Raw genomic sequence first — 20,827 nt, 5'->3', positions numbered from 1 at the left:
CCCCATATTCATCAAACATCAGTCCAGGTGCAACATGATGGCACACTGCATAGTTCTGGTAAAACAAAAGCCATACCCAAGTGCACAATTTGGTCTTTGACTTAGAACATCTTTGGTCTTACCCGAGATTCCTCACTCCTCCTAGCTTGTGGGGTCTCTGTGGATCCATTGATGTTCAACATATCCTTCTGCTTGTGTTTCCTCATGATCAAGCTGTCCACAACCCAGAACATAACGGCCTTGGGGAGAAAGGAGATTCATGAATAGACTGCAGAGACCAAAATATAAAGTCATGCAAGCTGAGCTACTTCTTTCTTCACTTTTTGGATCCGCCAAACCTCCATCTTCCAGCAGCCCAATATCCAAATTAATCCTGTGTTAAGTGTATCTGTTAGGGTGGATGAGACAAGTTGCTAAGGTCTCTCCCTCACAAATTCTGAGGATTCCCTTTTCACTGGAGACCAAGTGAAAACAGATCACAACAGACCAAGTTTCTTCCAGAATGAATCACTGAGCCAACGGCATCCCATATTCATTCACTTGTTCTGCCTGCATCAGCCACTTTAAGAACCAGAATTTCAAGCAAGTGCACCATGGGGTGAGGTTGGGAAGAGAGGTTGGAATAGCACAGGCAGGTAAACCCATCGTTGCCAACACTCTATCTATTGTAAGTATAAAAGTTCACCCCTTTTTCAGTGAGATCTCAATGCTAAGATCTTTTTCTCACTTGCCATATCAGGGTAGTAATTGATCTGTTAGTAAAACTCTGCATAGAATCCAGAAAACCAGAAAACAGCTTTTGCTAAACTAAGTTTGCAATATGAGTTTGAATATCAGTAGTTTTGGGTAGTCCGAACTAATCTAGACAGATGGCTGATACAGAATAAGTTACTTTATAGTATCTTTAATTTAGAACTGCTGCTCCTCAGCCCCCATCACTGCATTCATTGCAAGAGCTTTAGCACTTCTGCTCATGTTCCCACGACTGCTTGCAAATTTAAGTCTCAGTGACATCACAGCTTTAAATGATGCAGATGGACAAAAACCATGTCTGGCAGAAGGTCTACTGCTGACAATACCCAACACCTGTCAAAAGGACCCAAGCCTCTTGTTTTAACAGTGCTTTCTACCCATGTTACACTGCAAAACAAACAAACAAAAAAAAGCACAGCACATTGTCAAACCAGTGCCCTCATACCAAATACATGTCACTACACTTGCAGAGAGATCTGCCGTGCTCTTCAATGGGACTTATGTACTCCTGGGACAACCAGATCATGACTCTAATGGGAAACTAGCCTGTATTTCTGCTGAAAGCATGCTTTTTTGGCCACTCTGTAGCCTTGGTGAATATAAGCAAGAAATAGTATTGTTTTTTTCTCTTCAAGGTTGGAGTACAAATAAGACATTTGAGACATTTGCAGCTTTGTGCTGTCTGTAGGGACTCTTTACTTGGCATATACACAGGATACAAAGTTGTTTTTTCATTCCTCAGCTACAGTACACTTAAAAAAAAAAAGCTTCCTTGATCAAGGACAGCTTTCTTGTGATAGATCACAGTAAGAGGACTTATTTGCCCTGAAAGTCCACTGAATTATCTTGTCTTTTACACCTCTCTTCTCATACACCCTTTCTCCACTTTTATTCGCAATTGAAAGCACAGCAAGTTCCCACTGAAAAGCCATTCCTATAAGAACTTCAACAGGCTTTGGAGCACCTTTGTTCCTTCCACATTGCTGTTTAGACACAGCTCCCAGCTGATGTGTTTCAACTGTCCTCAAAAAAGTAAACAATCAGCCATACAGCAGCTTGGACAAGGGAGTGGGGGTTAGGAGCAGAGCCCTTGGTAGGCAGCAGATACAGATTTGTGCTTGTAGCAAAGATCTTTGCTTCCACTCCCCTTAACCTTCCATCCACTTTGATTACTCAAGGCTGCCAAGCCACGTCCTGTACGTTCTTCCCATTGGAAAGGACCCATTTCCAAACCACCCCATTTTGTACTTGCCATGGCATCACTTACATTTACAATAAAAGGCACAACTAGCATGACCAGGATGAGCTCCAACTGGGGGTTTGGGATGTAACTCAGGAGGATCTGCTGAAGCTGCAGAGAAGAAAAAGCATTTAGAAGCATTACTCAAATAGCTGTTTGCTGCAAACAGGATGCATTCTTAAGCTATGTCCTATCTAGGGCCCTGCATACCTTGCTTTAGCAGAGCTCTTTGAGATGGCTTAGGCTATTTCTTTAGCCCAGCTGCCAAGTGTTTTGTTTTCAGCAATAAAATGAGTGAAGACAGACTTTAACTACCTGCGACAACAGCTGGTAGGACTGTTCTTGGCTTCTTGAGCCTATCTGCAAAATACAGCCAACGTATTTGCACAGCCATGTGCCAGATCAATACTCACAGCCAAGTCAGAGCACTGTAGGCTTCTACATTTGAAAGAGAAGCTCTAACCAGGAACAGATAAATGCTCCCAGACTGCTGCAAGTAACACTGCAATTAGGTCACATCAGCCCTTTTGGGTACAAGGCACCAAGTGCAAATGCACTCAGTACTAGGATGGCCCCTTAATTCCTTAAATAGCTTTTGTACCAGTGAATTACCCACAATGCCTACCTTCCTCCATAAAAACAGCTACAATTCCCAAAAGAACGTATGTATTTTAATTAAAAACAACCCCAACAAACTAATGTCCCCCTACTTACCATACAAAAGCATAAGGAGAAGGGTAGGGCAGTACTCTATAGGGGTCAATTTGGAACAATCTAACAGTTTCCCTAGTTTAGGCACAAGACCACAAGTGTATTGACTTGACAAGATAATGTGGAAACCCCCTGGCAGAACTGAAGTAGCTCAGCCACCAATCAGCCCAGCCCATTTTATTCTTCTGAGAGCAGAAAACTGAAGAAAAATCATATTCCACTAGTTCTTGACAAGCAGGAGAACATATCACAAGCCAAGCTGTTACGAAAGTCATGTTTCCTCAGACTTCAGTAATAGCTAATTATCACAGAGAGCTATCAACAACTCAAAAGGATTAAAGACCTATGATGATGTGGACCATTAACAGGGCAAAAATGACAAGAAAAAAAACACAACAGCTGTAGCTAGGAAAATAAAAAACAGCTTAGGAGCCTACCTTTGTCCAACCAGGGATCAGCAGGACAAGGCTAATCAGGATCTTCTCCACAGCCATAATCAGCAGGTAGAGGATACACTGGCCAATCCAAGCAGCAGCTTGCGGAGGGTCACCTGGAAGAAGAGCACAGTTCATAGACTCAGGACAAGACAGCCTTGCAGGTAAATGACCTCAGGCTTGACATGTGTCCTACAATGCTCACGTTCACCTTATGCATATGGGGAGAGAGACAGCCCAGGCTCTGCCCAATGCTTATCCAGCAGCCCTCATATACTCAAGAACCACTGAAAGCTGAAAGAAACATTCCCAGCAACTTCAAGGAGATTAGCTAAACAGATGGATCTTGGTTTGGGAAACATTCTCCTCCTCTTGGGGAGAGCCCTGAATGTACAGAGCCTTACGGATGCATCTTTTCCTCCTCCTTCAGCTACCAACAGGCATTGCAGGTATCCAGCCTATGGTACTGAGCTGTTTTGAGCTAAATAAATACAAGGATAAGGGGAAGAAACCCTGTTTGTACAAAGTGGCCAGTACCCCATCTGAAAGCACAGATCACTGTATACCTTCATATAGAGAGTAAGCTTGTGTGTATGGACTCTGTTTAGTGGGCACAGTGGTGATGGGCTGACACTTGGACTAGATAATCTTAGCAGTCTTTTTCAACCTTAGTGATTCTAGAATTCTAAGCTGCTGAGAATCCTGAGCTTTCAAATGGCTCCTTACAAGCAAGCATTGCTTTTGGAACATTAGTAGCTTGGTTTGCCCCTCTTGCCAAGGTACCACAGACTTCATTTCTCTTCATCTTAGCAAACCTAGAGTATTCTATAAAGAAAAGTTTCACCCCATCACCATTTTTTCCTCCCCATTATTTCTATGGAATAATAAGCTCATAGGAACACTTCACAAAAAACCTGTTCCATATGGACCAGAGTTTCAGACTGATAATCTTTCCTGAATTAAAATCCACTCCAACCCCCCAAACAAAGCACTGCACAACAGATCCTTTTCTACACCTCCAAGCTACTCCCCTGCCAAATCTTACCTGCCTAATTTCCAAAAGTTTCTGGTCACTGATTTCAATGTAAGACAAAAGCTTTCAGTCCTCAACTAAATTATGCTTTTGCTGATTGAGTGAACAAATGGTTATGTGACACTGAGCAAGAGACAGTGGCTCCATCCCCCTAGGTTTTACAGCAACCCACTAAAAAAAAAATAAAAATCAATGCTAATTAAATATGAATGCTTCCAATGAAGTACTTACCAAGTAATAATAAAAAAGCATATTTGTATTGCTAGCAGTGATAATGGCACTGTATCTATTACATGTGCTTGCTTCAGCCATCTGAAAGTACCCTCCCGGCAAGTTATCATTTTCCCAGGTCATCAGAATACCTTGGGCCTGCAGAACTGAGCTGCTGTATCTGGCTTAGGAAAAAATGCAGCACTTCCTCTTACCATCCAAAGATAAAGATAATTGCTGGCAGACTTTACTTCCAGAGGAATTGGGCCAGAACTTGGAATTGCATTTGTGCAAGATGTTCAAGCTGCTTTTGGATGGCAACAGACAGGGAGCTCTGCCCAGCTTTTCTCTGCACGGTGCTGCTGAGACACAGCAAGGGAAGCCCACACAAGTAGTTTGCAAACATCAATCCAAATCATCATGCATACCTTTGGTCACAGAAACCAGCAGCACGGGCCAGGATTTACTAAGAGCTGCTATCTGACCAAGTCCAGCGCTGGGAGAATCTGCTTAGCAGGGAGTGCAAAAACAGGTCTGCGTGCATGTTTGTCCTTCCTGTTATTTGTTAGCAATGTACCAAAATATTTGCAAAGCCACTGCTAAGAACAGAGGCATCCAGCTTGTCTCTCTATGCCAGAGAGCTCCATGTGATCACCTTGCATTCCAGCTTTGTAACTGCCCAAGCCACAACTGAAGAGGGGAGAGAAGGAAGTGGAAGCTGTGGTTTCAAGATGCTGAGAGCCAGACCAGCAGGAACTACATGGAGAAGGAGCTGGGAAGTTACATGCAAATGCAACCAGCACTGAGGATTTTGGAAAGCACACATCTGCACTCCCTGGCAGGCAGCAGCTGGATGGGTGGTCTGTGCAGCATCGTTGGCAGTCTGCAGTTAAAGGCTGGGGTCAAAGAGGTTTTACTGCTCCTGGAGCCTCTCCTGATAAGTTCTGGTATCTACTCTTCTTCAGCACTGGCTGAGCCTAGTGGGGCTTTTTGCCTGACATCCCCAGACCAACCAATCCTTTCATAAGCCCTTAGGCTACCATCATCTATCAGAGCACACACAGACACAACAGGAAAACAAACATACCCATGGTCTCCCTCCTGAACTCTTTGCCTTTTGCTCCGTGTCATCAGCTGTTGTGGTCAATCCCCCATGGGGAAACAGGGGCTGACAGCACAGCTTTGCACGTCAGCTGTCCCACAGTGGTAGCAGTGACACCTGCAGCACACTTCTCTCCGATGTTTCAGCCCTCTCCAAAAGCATCAGCAAGCTGGAGATACCTCCAAAATGCCTGCTCCCTCACACCCTTTTGGCAGTAGGTCACTACCATTCATTATCACAAGCAGCTATAGATCTTACTTCTGCATACTGTGCACCTAACAGCCCTAACCCTCCATCATTCAGATAAGCTTTGGCTAACATGGCTGAGATGTACACAGTAAGAGAAACAATCTGCTGCCTAATCCAGCATGGGGCAGATTCACCCCTATCTTTAATGCTTTCCTCACCTAAATCATTCCTCCCTCACTCTCAGTCTTAAAGAAACCCTTCTTTTTCCTTACTACCCACCAGACCTCACCTTGTCAGAGGTGCCTCCACCTCTGGAGCATCAAATATCCAGCTTCTCACTCTGATCCTTCCTGCATCACCTAAAGCAGCAGCTGCATATCTCTTCTGCAGTAAGAGTTTCCAATAGCCCAGATTAAACAACAGAAGGATTTGCAAAGAGACCTGCAGACCTATGGGTCAGATGTGGCCATCGGCTCTATCACCTTCAGCAGCCTCAAGTTGCTACTGTCTTGGAACCTTGTTCTCCTCTTAAGACTCCAAGCTTTGTTTTCAGAACATGGGATGTTTCTGTACAGGAATGCATCCCAAACCACAGAATTACATGCCTTTACTGCCATTACCTAGCAGAAAGATCACAGGGTGTCTGCGCAGTTATTCTCCAGCATCCAGGTATCCCAGTGACACAAGGGTGCTCATTTAGATGCTGGCTTCCTACAGCCAGCATTGGGTTAGATGGCGGGGATGGGGAAAGTCAGGCCAGGAGTATCCTTAGATGCCACTTAATGTCTTCAGTGAGCCAAGCACTGCCCAGAAATCCCTCAGTCCATGGATGTGAGAGATTCTCCTGATATGGTGGTGATGGGTTGACAGCTGGACTAGATGATCTTAGATTCATTATGGTTGGAAAGACCACTATGATTTTGTATCAGGTGTTTCCACTAGCAGATTTGGGTGAGTGCCTCCAAAGCTGTTTCTGCCATACAGGATAGCCAATCAACAAAACCTAGTTTGCTCCTTGGAGGCAGAAACCAATTCAATGCCCTCCCTCTGCTGCAAGCAAAACTTCCCTTTCTATGTAAGGAACAGAACAGGCACAAAAGATCTCTGCAGATGTGCTACAGAAAGCCACATCATGCTCCCTCTGAGTGGCTCCCTGCACCAAGGACAAATCTTTGCCCTGCAAGTCCTAGTGGAAAGGATGCACGCTTTGCATTTTGACCATTCTCCTCCAGCACCCTATCCCACCATCAGCATCACCCCTTTAAAACAGACCTAGGATCCCCAGTGCCTGCAGCAACCTCACAGACACAGCTCATGTTCTGCTTGTGTGTGGGAGCCCAACTGCTTACAGAGCAAAAGCAGCACTCCTTGAGGTATTTGACATGTTACCATACAACAGGATTAATTTTAATCCAAGCTGTCTAATGTACCAAGCTGTCAAGGTCCACGTGTTAGTGCCAGACAGCTTTATTTGTAGGCTTCCAGGGACTATACATGTACTGAGCAGGTGGGAAAATATTTAACCATAGCCAGGGCAGAGAGTTCAGGGAGGCTGAGGAAAAGTGAGCGTTTGAAAATACTGGAAGTTGTATTGGGTTAGATGGTGGGGATGGGGAAAGTCGATAGGAACTCAGTGAAGAATATTTAAATTGTACCTCCAGGACAAAAGTATCTGTGTAATTCTCGATGCTATGTAAAGAAAGCAAGAAATATTGGTAAAGCATCTGAATTGCATGCTAAGGACAAAACAGTCCCCTAGGTTAGAGCTATTTTCAGCAGTATTTCCTCAGTCATTAGCAGCCAGCTCCCTTGGCTGCTTCGGTTCATGGGAATATTTACTATGGAAATTTTGTAGGCCACCGCAGCAGGGCCAAAAGCAGCCTACACAGGTCCTCAGTTAAACTCAGCAGCTGGCACAAAGCACATTCTGCTGTAACTGAGTTTGACCAGTGGAGTTCAACAGACCATTAAACAGACTTCAGAGGGCTCCAAGCAAAGCGCCTTTCCATTTCTGGACAGCAAATGAACACAAGGCATCAAACAGAACAGTTAGCAAACACAGCCATGCTCCTATATAAGCCTGCCTCCCTGAATAACTTTTCAAGCCAAGATATCCACTTCTTCTCACCATTTCATGATGCTGCTCTTCAGCATTTGACTCACTCACTGCAAAAATGCCTTAATATGAGTTGACAGAGTTTGTTTCCTTAAAGTATTATTTTAGAAGTACTTCAGTATTTGAGTTGGTACACACACAGAGCAGGGATGCTGCAGCCATCAAGAGGTTTCCCCCCAGCAAGCTTCTTATAGCCACAAGAACTGGGAAGAGGCTGAAGGACTTGAAGTTTGGAGGCTGAAGTTTATCAACCACCATTTTTCAAAACCTACTTGAACCAGCATGAAGAGTGAACTTTGCTAGTCTTCATTCTCAGGAGCCAAGCACCTCCAGAAGAGCCAGCAGCCTTTCCAAATTTACCTTCCTATGCTTAAAGACAATCCAAAGAGCTTCTGGGCAAAGATGGAGGAACATAAAGGTATAGGAACTTTTGACTCTCCACTAGCTAAAAACAGGTCACTTCTGGCCTCAGCAGCCTCTGGCTAAGACACAAGAGACTGATCTCAGAATGGGTGTCTCCCACTTTTTTTTGGAAATATGAGAATAATCTATTTTAAACAGCCAGTTCTGGACAGCTGGTTGCCTGAGAGAACAGCGTAGGTTCTGTCTGCATCATGGATTTGGTGTTTATGTGGTATACTGCCCACCTTCCTCTGCAGAACAGCAGGAGAAACTTTTCCTCTTTAGGATAACTGAAGAAAACAATGCAAGTCTGGTACATCAATCAGTCCAGAAACTGAATCTGAAGCTTGTATTAAACTGTGGAGAGTTTGCCAGCATCTTCCAAATCACTCTGGAGGTTACTTGACAGCAGAGATGAGGATAGAGTTCTTAGCTCTGCAGCAAGATTTCATTTGACGTGCCATTTGACTACCATTTGACTTTTCCATCACAGTGGTTCTGGCCAAGAATGGTGCTGGGTGGATGAGATTTAATCACCAGTTCAAAAACTAAATTCAAACAGCAGCAGAAACATTTTTGTTAACAAAATCAAGATTTCCTTGGAGGAGCAAGTTGTTTCCCTCCTCAAAGGTTGGCTTAGTCTACAGAAACTTCAGCTCAAGAAGTTCATTACTGCTCTGCAAGGCTAAAGCTGTCAATATGCATTAACATTTTCTTGCTTCCATTCAGCTGCAGACGTGGCATGTGTAGCAGTGCTCTGGGATGACTGCAGTTGGGCTTTGAGTACTCACTGCTCATAAAGTGAAAATGCACCAATGCCTGAACCAGGAATATTTATTCCTCTGCTGCCTCATTTGAATGACTTTAGAACACTGCAGCCTTTAAAACTACTCTCAGCTTTAGCCACAAGTCACCTCACAAACCCAACCACCCCCTCCACCTTGTGCTGAAACCTATTCAGGCAGGTGTAGCACTCCCTCTCTTATGCACCAAAGAAGTCTCAGCTAAAACTCAGAATTCAGTGTTGTCTCCACACTAATTCCACTTTGGTCTAAGTTTCACCCGCTTCAAAGAATACAGAGGAACGTCACTACCCTTAGAATAGACTTAATGACATAAAGACTTAAAGTTATTCGTGTGAATGTGTACTTCCTAAATAAGACTAACACAAAATAGCCTAATGGGTTAACTCCTGCCTTCACTGCAGAGAAGCAGAGAAGCACTGCTCTCCTCCTGAAGAGAAGTGCTACCCTCTAGTGGGACTTTTGGAGAAAGGCTTTTCTTGAAACAGGAACCAAAGCAGAGGCTGACAAGCTTATGTGCACTTTTAAGAGGTTTTTTTTTTTTTTTAAATGAAAAAATTACGTTTTAAAACTTAATTTGGGGAAAACATGTCACTTGATAACCCAGTTTTGTTGGTCTGTCGATGCCTACCATAGCTCAAGACAACTGAAAGAACATTTCAAGAAGCGGCTGGAGGAAGTCAATAACAAAACCCCCACAACAGAGCCCTACAGAAAACCACTATGACATCCAAACACCATAATCTGTCATATCGTCATCGTGGGATCATATACCTCAGGACATGTTCAACCTTTTATCACCAATCTTCTGTGCCCAAGCATGACTAACACAACAGCAGTTACCACAACGTAGTGATGCCCCCAAAATATAACATAATTAACATTCAGGGGAGGTTCAGGTTGGATAACAGGAAAAATTTCTTCTCGGGAAGAGTGGTGAGGCATTAGAACAGGTTCCCTGGGGATGTGGTGGAATCACCACCCCTGGGTGTGTTCAGGAGAAGGGCAGATGTGGCACTAAGGGCATGGCAGGGATGGGTTGATAATTGGACTAGATGATCTTAGTGTTTCTTTTCCCCCCCCAGCCTTAATGATTCAGTAGTGCTGATTATTGACAGATAACAGAAGTAGAAGTTCATGTGTAATAGAATAGAAGTTCATGTTTTTCTCCTTAGCCAGCCATTTTCTTCTTTCACAGAGGAGAAAAAACAAGTCACCTTTGTGCAGAGCTGTAGACACGTACCATATTCTCCAAAGACAAGATATGTGTACTTCTGACGCTGCACAGCCCAGGAGACCACCTTCACACCAAGCCAAATCAGCAGCATCCCCAGCGTGGCATCGAGGATGAAATTAATAAGGTAGCTAGGAACAGAGGAAAAGATCTCTTTGTGAGGCTTCCAAATGCAAATTCAAGTTGTATGTGTTCAAGTCTATATGACACAAGCTTCACTATGTATCTTCAAAATATGGAAATCTATCAAAAACTATGATTTTCAAATCCTTACTTAGTGGTCCAAGCTTTCCTTCCTTGCCAACATTACTGAATTTACCAATAGCCTTACCAGCTTAAGAGCCTGATCAGCAGTGGAAGGAGGCTCCACCATCTCCCTGGCACCACTCATTTATTCACACAGCATTAAATACTACTTGAGTTACTGTAGCTTAGGGTTTACTCCCTAAAAAAGAGAGGGTTCTATTTACAACACCTTTTGTTCTTAAATTAAAACCAAAGTTTCATAGAAGCATAACTACACAGGTACAGTGGCCTTAAATTACACCAGTGGAGACTCAAGTTGGATATTAGGAAAAGTTTACTCTCAGAAAGAGTGATGAGGTATTGGCACAGGCTGCCCAGGGAGGCAGTGGAGTTCACCATCCTTAGAGGTGTTCAACAAAAGAGTAGATATGGTACTGAGAGATATGGTTTAGTAGGTATGGAGGTAACAGGTTGGCAATTGGATTAAATGATCTCAGTGGTCTTTCCAATGTTAATGATTCTAAACATTTTCAGAATTCTATACCAGAAAACTGAAACTTGTTGGACAACATAAGTGTTCCACAGGAAAGGCTAAAACTCACTTCTGTAGAGCAGGTGTAAAATGCTATATGAGCAGGGAAGCAAAGCAAGAGGCAGAAGAATTTAGGAGAGGTAACAATCCCTGGCTCAACAGCAGACACTCTGGGGTTCTGGAAAGCCTCCAGTTTGGGGTTTCTGCTGCAGGTCCAGCAGCAAAATCCATCCCCATCAGGAGATTCAGGCCTGATGAACTTGCTCTGCAACTTTGGAGGTTTAAGCCTCACTGGAAAGTGTGCGAGAGACAGGAGATCTGCAGGAGCCTTCTTGGGATTGCAAAGTTCAATCTCTAATCCAGGGCTCAGTATTTTAATGAGCCTCACAGAAAAATCTCTCATATGTTTTTGGCCAATTTTGTGCTATTGGAATCTTGTCCTGCAGCGATAGGTCAGATACTTCTACAGTGTGAAAACACCACCAAGCACAGGAACAAATGTTTCCTTTCCCTAGCTTGATATCACTTCTGAATAAAGATATTGGAAAAAAACAAAAAAAAAAACCAATCTGCTTTTGATGTCTACTTAAAGAAAAGGCATTAAGATTCCCCAAACTAGCTTCTTAGAGTTCCCAGAGCACTCCCAATAAAACAGGGGACTCTAGCAGTTTATACTGGGCAGGATGCATAGCGTAAGAGCAGCAGAACCGAAGGGCATGATTTTAGAGCTCTGCCCAGTTCAGTATTCAAGGCAGGCAGACCAGGAAAATGGCAAGCACGTTAGGAGAAACTGAAGGGCACAGCATAAGCATAAACGGGGTTGTTTTCAAACAACATCAGTTTAAAAGCAATCATGAATCATTTTAGAGGTTACATTTAGTCCCAGCCAAACTTGTGGCTGTTTAAAGAAACACTGAAGTGCAGCATTCTAACATAAACAAAGGAGATAGGCCAGGAAGTTTTGAGCAGCATTTTGGAGTTCAAAGGGGATACATAAAAATCAACTTTACCTAGTTCTGAAATGAATTGTAGCTGCAAATTGTCTGGTCTGGATTACTCCAGATACATTTCTGTTAAATTCCAAGCCTAATTTACATAGCCTCAAAATAGGACAACATGAATGCATGTGGTAGGTAAAACTGAAGTTCCAAGAAAAACATCCTTTTTCTTGGAGCTTTTTTATCCAGGCTGGATAAGGGCCTTCAACCACACTGAGCAAAGCATACTTCTCTAGTATCCATCCAGTACTTTAAATAGCCAGCCATATATGGTGGAAACCAAACATTCTCCGGTTGGTTTCCTCCCTCTTTTTCAAGATGTGGGATGTGAATGGAAGTGCCTTTGGTACTTACAGAGAGCAAGGGTCCTCCTCAGTGAGATCAGACAGAAAAATATTGGCAAAGTGGATGAAGAGGGCACCAATTGCTTGCTTGGAGGTATCATAAAACCTGGAAAGAAAAAAGCAAGATCTGTTTCCTAGAGCATCAGCAGAGGTCAGCCAAAGGCTGGGCATAGGCCCATTTTCCTTTAAGAAGCATTTCTGATACCCAAGAAGGGAAGTCCATTCATTTCCAAATTACTTTAAGGGAAGAACCAAAGCCAGGGGACAGAGGCTTTTCTTTGCTAACACTGGCAAGCCAGCCTGGCCGTACATATGATTCTTCAACCTATCAGATGTAATTATCTGTTTAATTGAATTTAAGACCAAAACTTGACCTGGTCTGAAAGACAGCCCATGTGCAGCTGTGTTAGCAGATCTGAGAGGACCATAACCTCTTGGATCAACCACTTTCAGTGAAACCAAGCTTTCTTAGAGGAGCTAGGGAGGGAATTTACTTCTAGGGAGTACCAGCTGCTTTAGGAAATTTGTCTTGGGAAGTAGCAGCAGAGCATTTTATTTAAAGACTAAATACCAATAGAATAGTCACAGAGCCATGAAGATTGTTGGTAGAAGAAATACTGGAGGTACATGGGCTTTTTAACATCCAAATTTAAAATCTTACCATATCCTCCAGGGACGCCTCTCTTCTTTTGGTTCTTTAAATCGTTTTACTGCAAAGAAAATTAAAGATTATGTTAACCATCAGGGCTGAATAGATGTGTATTTCCATTCCCTATCAAGTGGCCAGAGGGAAGCTGGGGAGGTTTCATCACTATCTGCCAGCCCTGATAATTCTTCCAGGCAAATCAGAATTATGGTAGTGATATTCAAACCATGTACCCCAGTAGTCCATCATGCTTTTGGACTCCAGAGGCACAGTAAAGCCATCACCTCTTTGCAGCTCACAGGAACAGCAGTCAGTAAGCACCCCTACCATAAAGGTGCCAGGACCAAACTGCAAACAGATAAGGCTCCAAGCTCATGCCAACAAACTGGAGACACTATTAGAACACTGATTTATTACACGTTTTGCATGTTCACTGGCTGTGTCTGGGATGTGGTTTCTGTACCACCAACCACGAGATATTAAGAGATACACGAATACTTTAAATGAAGTCCCTCTGCATATAGATTAGTTCAGTCTCTGCAGACACTCCAGTCCTCCATTCCAGGACCCTCCAGAGCTCTCTATCACAGTTACTACTTGCAGATAATTACTACTTGCAGATAACACTAAGTTTGTTTTTCATTTTTAAACTCTGTTCTGCTCACAGTGTTCTGAGCATTGCAGAAGCATCTCCAAGGGTCCCACGTTGCTTGTTCCACAGATTTATGTTCTCCCTGGATTCAGGTGGCTTTTATGTGCCCAAATAGGAGCTGCTAATAGCTTCCTAGTGCTATCGTGCACACAGAAGTTGTTTTTACTGCTTTGCTGTCAATCCAACTAGGAATTTGTTTTACAGAGCTCCACCTACCTGGCCAAGTCTTCTTCCCTTAAACCTAAGATATCAGTGCCCTGCAACAAGGAGACCTGGGAGAGATTTTCCTCACTATATTTTTCCCCCAACCTAATTAATAAAAGGGCATTCAGTAGCATCATTTTGCTTTGTGAGATAGCTGCTAGCATCTACATCCAAGTCTAGAGGCTCTGCAATTACAGCTGCTGCCTCAAAACCCCATGTAAACGGGGAATTGACCTTTCACAATCAGTTCCTGGAAGACTACCAGCTTGAACAGGATTCAGAGTTAAAACTACTGATCTGTGACTTCTTTTTTCGGAGGCAAAAAGAAACTAATTCAATGCTACTCCTGACGCTCCATCCTAGGACATGAGCACAGCAGCTGCTTGATGGTGCCATCTAGGGGAACCTAGAGCCTGAAAGCTACAGAACACACAAGTATGAATCAGCGTATAGCCTCCCCAGACAAGCTATCTCAAGGGTATGCATTAGAAGCATGAGTCCCTACGCCCTTCATCACCGCCCAGATTTGCCCAGTACTGAGCAGGTCATTGTGATGAGTGCTCTAAAAGGCTGCTGAAGCCCAAACAGACCACCAGCTATCTACTTTATCATCACCAAGTCTTCGCTCCTGGAGCTCTGTAGCTTACTCTGTCACTTCAAGAGTTAACCAAACACCAGAACAAACACATATTTGGTATCCAGCTCTAGATTACACTTCTTCACAGACCCATTAACTGAAAGATCAACCAACAGAGCAACAAGCTCAGTAAAGGCTGGGAAGAAAAAAATTAATACACTAGCTGGAAGCAGCTACTCCCAATAAACTGCTCTTTTCTGTCTTGCATCTATACAGTAATTAAATGATGCACTGGGTGAGTCTCACTGTACTCGAGTACTCAGCCTGCCAACTGGAGCCCAACCATCTGCCCCAAGAAACAGTTCTGGGCTGCTTTCCCAGGGAAATTCCTGCCTGATCCAGCCTGAAAAGATCTAGGAATTCCCCTGCTTGGATGCTCAATTAAGTGGAACTTTGTACCTTTTACTGGCACAATGACAAGGTGACACATGGAAAGAAAAAAGTCCTTCAACTCTAGGACTTCAGGCACATCTAAACAAGCACTTACATCTCACTTTCCACAATAAATAAATAAAAAATAAATCCATGGACTAACAAAGCTGAGAGGCCAGAATTCTTTAAGCTGAAACTAACAAACTTGGAGCAAAGAGTACAAAAACTTCCCTATGGCATAGAATGGCTCTACAGGCCACCAAGCTGACCACCAGCCGAATCACAAGAGCATCAGGGATGATTTTTACTGTTGTCCTAATGAGAAGTGACATACATGTATCCACAGCCACACAGGCTAGAAATAGTAATTCAGTGTGATAAGATGACAAGAGGTAAGAAGTTAATGGCGTGGTGCCTTGTTGAACATGGCTTGTCATGCCTCATTAGATTTAAGAGAATTATCTGGGTCTGTGCAATTATCAGAGACAGTAAAACTGTTGTATTAAAGATAAAAGCTAGTATTATAGAGAAATAATTAACTGCTTAATAGGGCATTAACTGCACAGAGCTGCATCAGGCTGTCTCTGAATTAAGCCAGAAAGCCAGCCAAGATCACCGGAGCTTGAACAGGCAGCAGAGTGGTTCAGTGGCCATGACCCAGAGGTTAAGGGTGAGTTCAAATCCACGTAAAAATGGCTCCAGGTCTCTGAAATGTCAAGAAACTGATAAAACTCCTCTCCTCCACGTCTCCCTGCAGGGGATCTGAGCCAGGGCATGCACAGATCCCTGGGCGGATACTCAAGCTCAGCTGGCTTGGGAAACAGCTCAAGTCTCTTCTTGCTCTTCTCAAAGGAAATCTCTATTCACTGAGGCCACTCAGCTTTCCATCAGCTGTAGGCATGGATCTGCAACCATGGCTCTGGCAAATCTTGATAGCGGACTGATCTACCACAGGACAAGCTGTGCTTGCAAATGCATGGTAATGAAAACAGAAATTGTGATCTGAATTTTAGCACCTGTAACCTATTAAGATTGTTTAGCGCAAGAGGCCAGGCTGGACCAGGATATTCTGAATATTCTGAAGTTGCTCAGGTACAGATTTCCCTGTTCACTGTAGAGGAGCTGGACTGGGTGGTCTGCCTTTTAATGTCCCTTCCAACTCAAATGATTCTATGTCTCTAGGTGCACAAGACAGAAGGGAGAAAATCCCCAACCATCTGAAGACAATACTAAATCAAGAACTCCCCATGCTCACAGCTAAAGATCTGTGTAATAGAGCTAAATGGAGGAAGATGAAGACTGCTTGTGCAGGCTCTTTCTGTGTGACTTGCCCCTTCACTGATAGGTATTTCAACCACATTCCTAGTGATGTCTTCTAAGTTTCAATTGAATGGTAAAGTGAGAGGATGTCAGCTGTGAAATCGCTCACTGGAGAAACATTTCCTTCAGAGAGGCTTCAAAGACAATCCTCTAGAGCAGGAAGCCTCACACCTAACTCTGAAGATGCTCCAAGGAACTCAGCCACACTGTGGTAGAGTTCAATCCATACGGACAAAAACATCCCAGGAAAAGACAGGTTGGAAATGAACAAACACATATATCCCATTAAAGAGATCAAGCTGATAATCTCAGGTGTCAGCCTGAATTGGTGTCCTTACAAGTTAACACTAATTCCTACTTGGCTCCAGTTACAGCAGACAAAAAGCCCTGAAGTTCAGCAGAAGGGAAGGAACATGAACGGCAACTTGAGAGAAATGCCTTTTGCTCATGGCCAAGAAAGGGCAAGGCAGGAAACGAAATGCTCCCAAACCCTTCCTCTTCAGTCAAGACAATGAAGATCACAGACACTTTAAATTTGTTGAGGATCTCCAGACTAGGATGAATTTGGCCATCTGAATAGAAACCCATGTAAAAAAAGAAAAAAAAAAGAATATATCCACTTGGCAGAAGAGTACTTATAGATCTGCAAGGAGTCAGAAAATGACAAGGTATGACCTCAGTGAGATCCAGCCCCCCTCCCTTTTAATTTTTTCCCAACTTTTGTTTTGCAGGGTAACAGAAAGTGTATGTTTGTGGTGTTTTCCAGATGCAGTGAGATGGAAACAGCTTTGTCTGCCCTAGATATGTATAGCTCCTTGGAGTTATGGAACTCCAGCTGTACTGCCCTACAGCCTACTTTTGTAGTAATTAATTTCCAAATTATAATTAATACTTGCATAACTCCAGATTCTCTTCCATTGTTCCTCACATCTTGCCCATGCAGTGGAGCAGTTCCTTATGCAGCATCTTCTCAGCACCCCCACTGATGATGCACTGCGTTCAGACATCAGTGCACATGTACATTTGCCTGTTATTCTTCATGGAAATAAACCCCTGATTTAGGCAGAATTAGCTAGAATAGCAGCAAAACAGATTAGCAAAACAGACTCCTAAGTAAAATTTCTGTAAAACCATGGGGAAGCTTATTTCCCCAGTAGAAATGCCCTACTATGAAATCAGGAAGATTATTTTTGTAATAAGAAATTCAGAAACCACCTGATTTCTGGCCTTACTGAATAGGATTCAGAGCTACTGTCCTATGGAGGAAATGCTCTTCCTCTGCCACCCTCCACTTTATTTATAGTGAGTAGGGTCTCCAGTAACACATTTCAACCTATTTTGCAGGACACACCCTTTCTCAGGCTTTTTCTAAGCCCCAGACAGGAAGAAAGCAACATGCAGAGACCAAAGCTGTGGAGGCTACACTATTTTTAGCGTGAGCTCACAGCAACTCAGACTGGAGACACAATGGGAGGAAGCAGCAGTCACTGCTCACAGGCAGCAGCCAGCACACTGCCAGCAAGACAGAAAAGCTCAGAACACCACCACCTCAACACAGAGCAGTGCTCAGCAGCACATCTATCATTAGTTTGAGGAGGAGGACACTACAAACCTGTATTCTTGCACTTGCACGATACACGTTTGGAGCTTCCTTCCCAAACACTGCTGTATCAAGACTTCAAAAATGTACATCTTTAACAAAACAGGCTAAATACTCTATATACAACAAAGGGCAAACATGCTCTGGATTATCTCTGAGTCTGGAAGACCTGAGGCAGCAGGGAAATACAAAATGGCACCAGCTCCTACTGAATGTATCTGGATATTGCCAGGCTACTTTGCAGTATCTTCTAGAGGAGAAAAGCTTCTCTTGGCACAGAGTGCTCCAAATTGCAGGAGAAATGTGTATCAGTAGCAGGTTCAGGCACTCAAAGCAGCAGACTTCTGCAAAACCTCCAAATCCTGCACAATGCCACATACCAGAGCTTTTAGATTTATGCAAATAAACCTTACAGAAAGGAATAATTCCACTGTTTCCAAAGCAAAATTACTTGAGTACCTTTCCTCTCCAGGATCTTTTGGCCATCTATTCCCACTCCTCATCCAAATCCAGTTACCCACAAGCCCACCGCAAGACAGGCTTTGAAACTCTCAAAGCAACAGTATCAGCCCATCACCCACCTTGCTCAGCTAAAGCATCCTACTAGCAGGGAACGTGAATTGCTCAGGTAAAGGTCATGCAGTATTCAGTTTCAAGCTCCACCTCATGCAATTAGTGTAGTACCCATGTCTTATTTCTACACAAATTTTTATGTCTGCCATTACAGCATGGGTGTCCGACCTTTCAGCTTGCTTGCTTCACACTGAGTGAAGAGGAATTGCCTCAGGTCACATAAGTATGGTTACTGTATATAAGTAACAAAGCTTCTACTTTTATATGGTCATTAAAACAAAGCTTGACACATACATAAGCCTTCAAGTACCAAGTGATCATAAACCACTTTGTGATGAAACCATTAGTCATATGCACTTAATGAGAATAGGCTCCATTTGACCAGGAGGTGTTGGAGACCTGGACTGGGCTCTAAGTGAAAGGTTGTTCTAACTCCATCTGGGAAAGGCAACAGAGGCTCTACACACAACACATCTCCAGATTCCAGATCAGTGCCTTGGAATATAAAGCATACCCATGTTTGAAGCATAGATCTTAAAGCCAATACATGATGTAATTAAGAGAACATCTAACAAATGAAGTTACGCAATTGAGGTTTTTTTTTCCAAACATGAAGTTTGTCAGTTCTCTCACAAATGCCAAATAATAAACCAACTGGAAATTTAACAGACTCCTCCCTAAAGGCTTATTTTCTCCACCCTTTGAAATGACAAAATTCCCCTGTAAACCTACTTGCACAAGAGTTAAGAATCACCTATAATATCAATCATCCACCAGATGCAGCAGAACTCATCCAACAATGCATGAGGTGCTTCACAGCCCATAGGTTTCACATAACTTCTGGCAGCTCAAGCTTTGCCTGGTTGTTTCTCAGCCTAACCAACCCATTTGTTCCTCCAGCAAGCAGGAACATCCTCAGCTTTTATTCCTCCCAATCATCATTTAGCATACAGTTTTCACCACTTGGTTTAGCAGCTCAGAAGGTGACATCCAAGAGGAGGTCAACATAATCAACAACTCAGATTCAAAAGCTCCATAGAAAGCTGTGCTTTGCTTAATGAAGCACATTAAATGCCACATGGTCCTTCCAGCTTACAAAGCACAACGCATGTTTTCAAGCTCAGCCAGTTTTCACATGTATTGAAGCGGAAGGAAAGAAGTCATAGGAGTCCTGCCATATGTAGCTTCTTGCTTAACTTGCAAACCTACATGCAGACCCAAACTACCAGAGTCACAGCCCTGTGCTTCACACCTCTTCCAGGCTGTAAATCTTTGTGGTTTTATTTTTCCCCACAAGAGAGAGTGGTAAAGTCCCTATTTCAGTATAATGAATCAAATCAAACACAGCCATGTTCCCATGTTAAAGGAAGCAAAGTCAGCATAGCCCATCCCAGGCATGGCAGTGTAGTACTCTCATGCCCTGGACAGCTTTATTAAAATCAACAGAATGCAAGTCTGCACAGATCCAGTGATCTATCATTTAGTTCTCTTTCCTGATGTACACGCACACTTCAACCCACTTTTTTTCCTAGATCTACTCAGCGTAAAAGCTGGAACACCACATGGGAAGCATGTAAGATAGTTCTGAAGCACAGAACAGTGCAGCAACCTAAAGCATGTGCAGCAACAGATTTGAGTTGCAATAGGGCAGAACCCTTCTGAGTTAAGTTCTATTCCTTCCACCTACCCCTCAGTATAAGGAAATCCAAGCCCTTCCACACAGAGGATTGTGAGCCACTCGCACAGACTGCCCAGAGAAGCTGTGGATGTCCCATGCCTGGAAGTGACCGTGGACAGATTGGATGAGGCCCTGGGCAGCCCAATCCGGTGGGTGACAACCCTGCCCAAGGCAGAGTTGTCCAAGTTGGAACGAGATGATCTTTGGGATCCCATCCAACCCAAGCCATTCTATGATTTTACCAATATTTCCTTCCACAGCTGAGAGCTACTGTTTGTTTTTATGGTCGAGCTGCTATTCCACAGTCCTACCTCAGGACCAACCACTTGAGCCAAACCACAAAACACTGCCATAGCACAGATGCTCCTAAGCCTCATTCAAGAGCTCAGAAGGCTGCTTAAAAAGCTTTAGGAGGAGAGGTAAACAGAAAAGAAATGTTTTTAAATGACTCCCCAGATCTGTTTCACTTGCCCCCTGTTAATCTAAAAGGAAAAACATGACTAAGATACCTATTCAAGACTCTGTCTTCTCTTTCTAAGGGATTTGGTGTCCACGTGACAAGTTCCAGCAACCCTCACATCACATGCAGCAACTGCAAAATTCACTCAAAAGCTACGCATTGACAACTACTTCAGATGGGATTGCTGAATTATCCACATCACAGCTTCCCCAAGGACAAGTTCTTGCCCAGGAAGCTAGATTGCCAACCACAGCTGTAAGGAAAAAAGAGGCAGCAGAACCAAGTGTTCACAACTTAATTCTCTTAGCAAGTGTCCTTCTGGAAGGAGCAGGCAGCTG

The 20,827-nt window shown here is 43.4% G+C and overlaps 1 protein-coding gene across 2 annotated transcripts in view; it reads right to left on the bottom strand.

Moving 5' to 3' along the window:
• The window catches only part of LOC125688165 (store-operated calcium entry regulator STIMATE-like), a 31,652-nt gene that overhangs the window by 7,500 nt on the left and 3,325 nt on the right, over nucleotides 1–20,827 (bottom strand). For both annotated transcript variants that reach the window (XM_048933830.1, XM_048933832.1), the window contains exons 2-7: nucleotides 13,009–13,057; nucleotides 12,358–12,453; nucleotides 10,237–10,358; nucleotides 3,142–3,254; nucleotides 2,021–2,104; nucleotides 123–239 (exon numbers count right to left, since the gene is read on the bottom strand). In XM_048933830.1, coding sequence (XP_048789787.1) covers nucleotides 123–239; nucleotides 2,021–2,104; nucleotides 3,142–3,254; nucleotides 10,237–10,358; nucleotides 12,358–12,453; nucleotides 13,009–13,057 — 581 coding nt within the window. The remainder of the gene's footprint in view (nucleotides 1–122; nucleotides 240–2,020; nucleotides 2,105–3,141; nucleotides 3,255–10,236; nucleotides 10,359–12,357; nucleotides 12,454–13,008; nucleotides 13,058–20,827) is intronic.

The sequence above is a fragment of the Lagopus muta genome, chromosome 1, assembly GCF_023343835.1.
Source record: "Lagopus muta isolate bLagMut1 chromosome 1, bLagMut1 primary, whole genome shotgun sequence".
Lineage (NCBI taxonomy): Eukaryota > Metazoa > Chordata > Aves > Galliformes > Phasianidae > Lagopus > Lagopus muta.
Note: the sequence above shows the minus strand (reverse complement) of the source record. Positions and strands in the feature narration are given on the sequence as shown.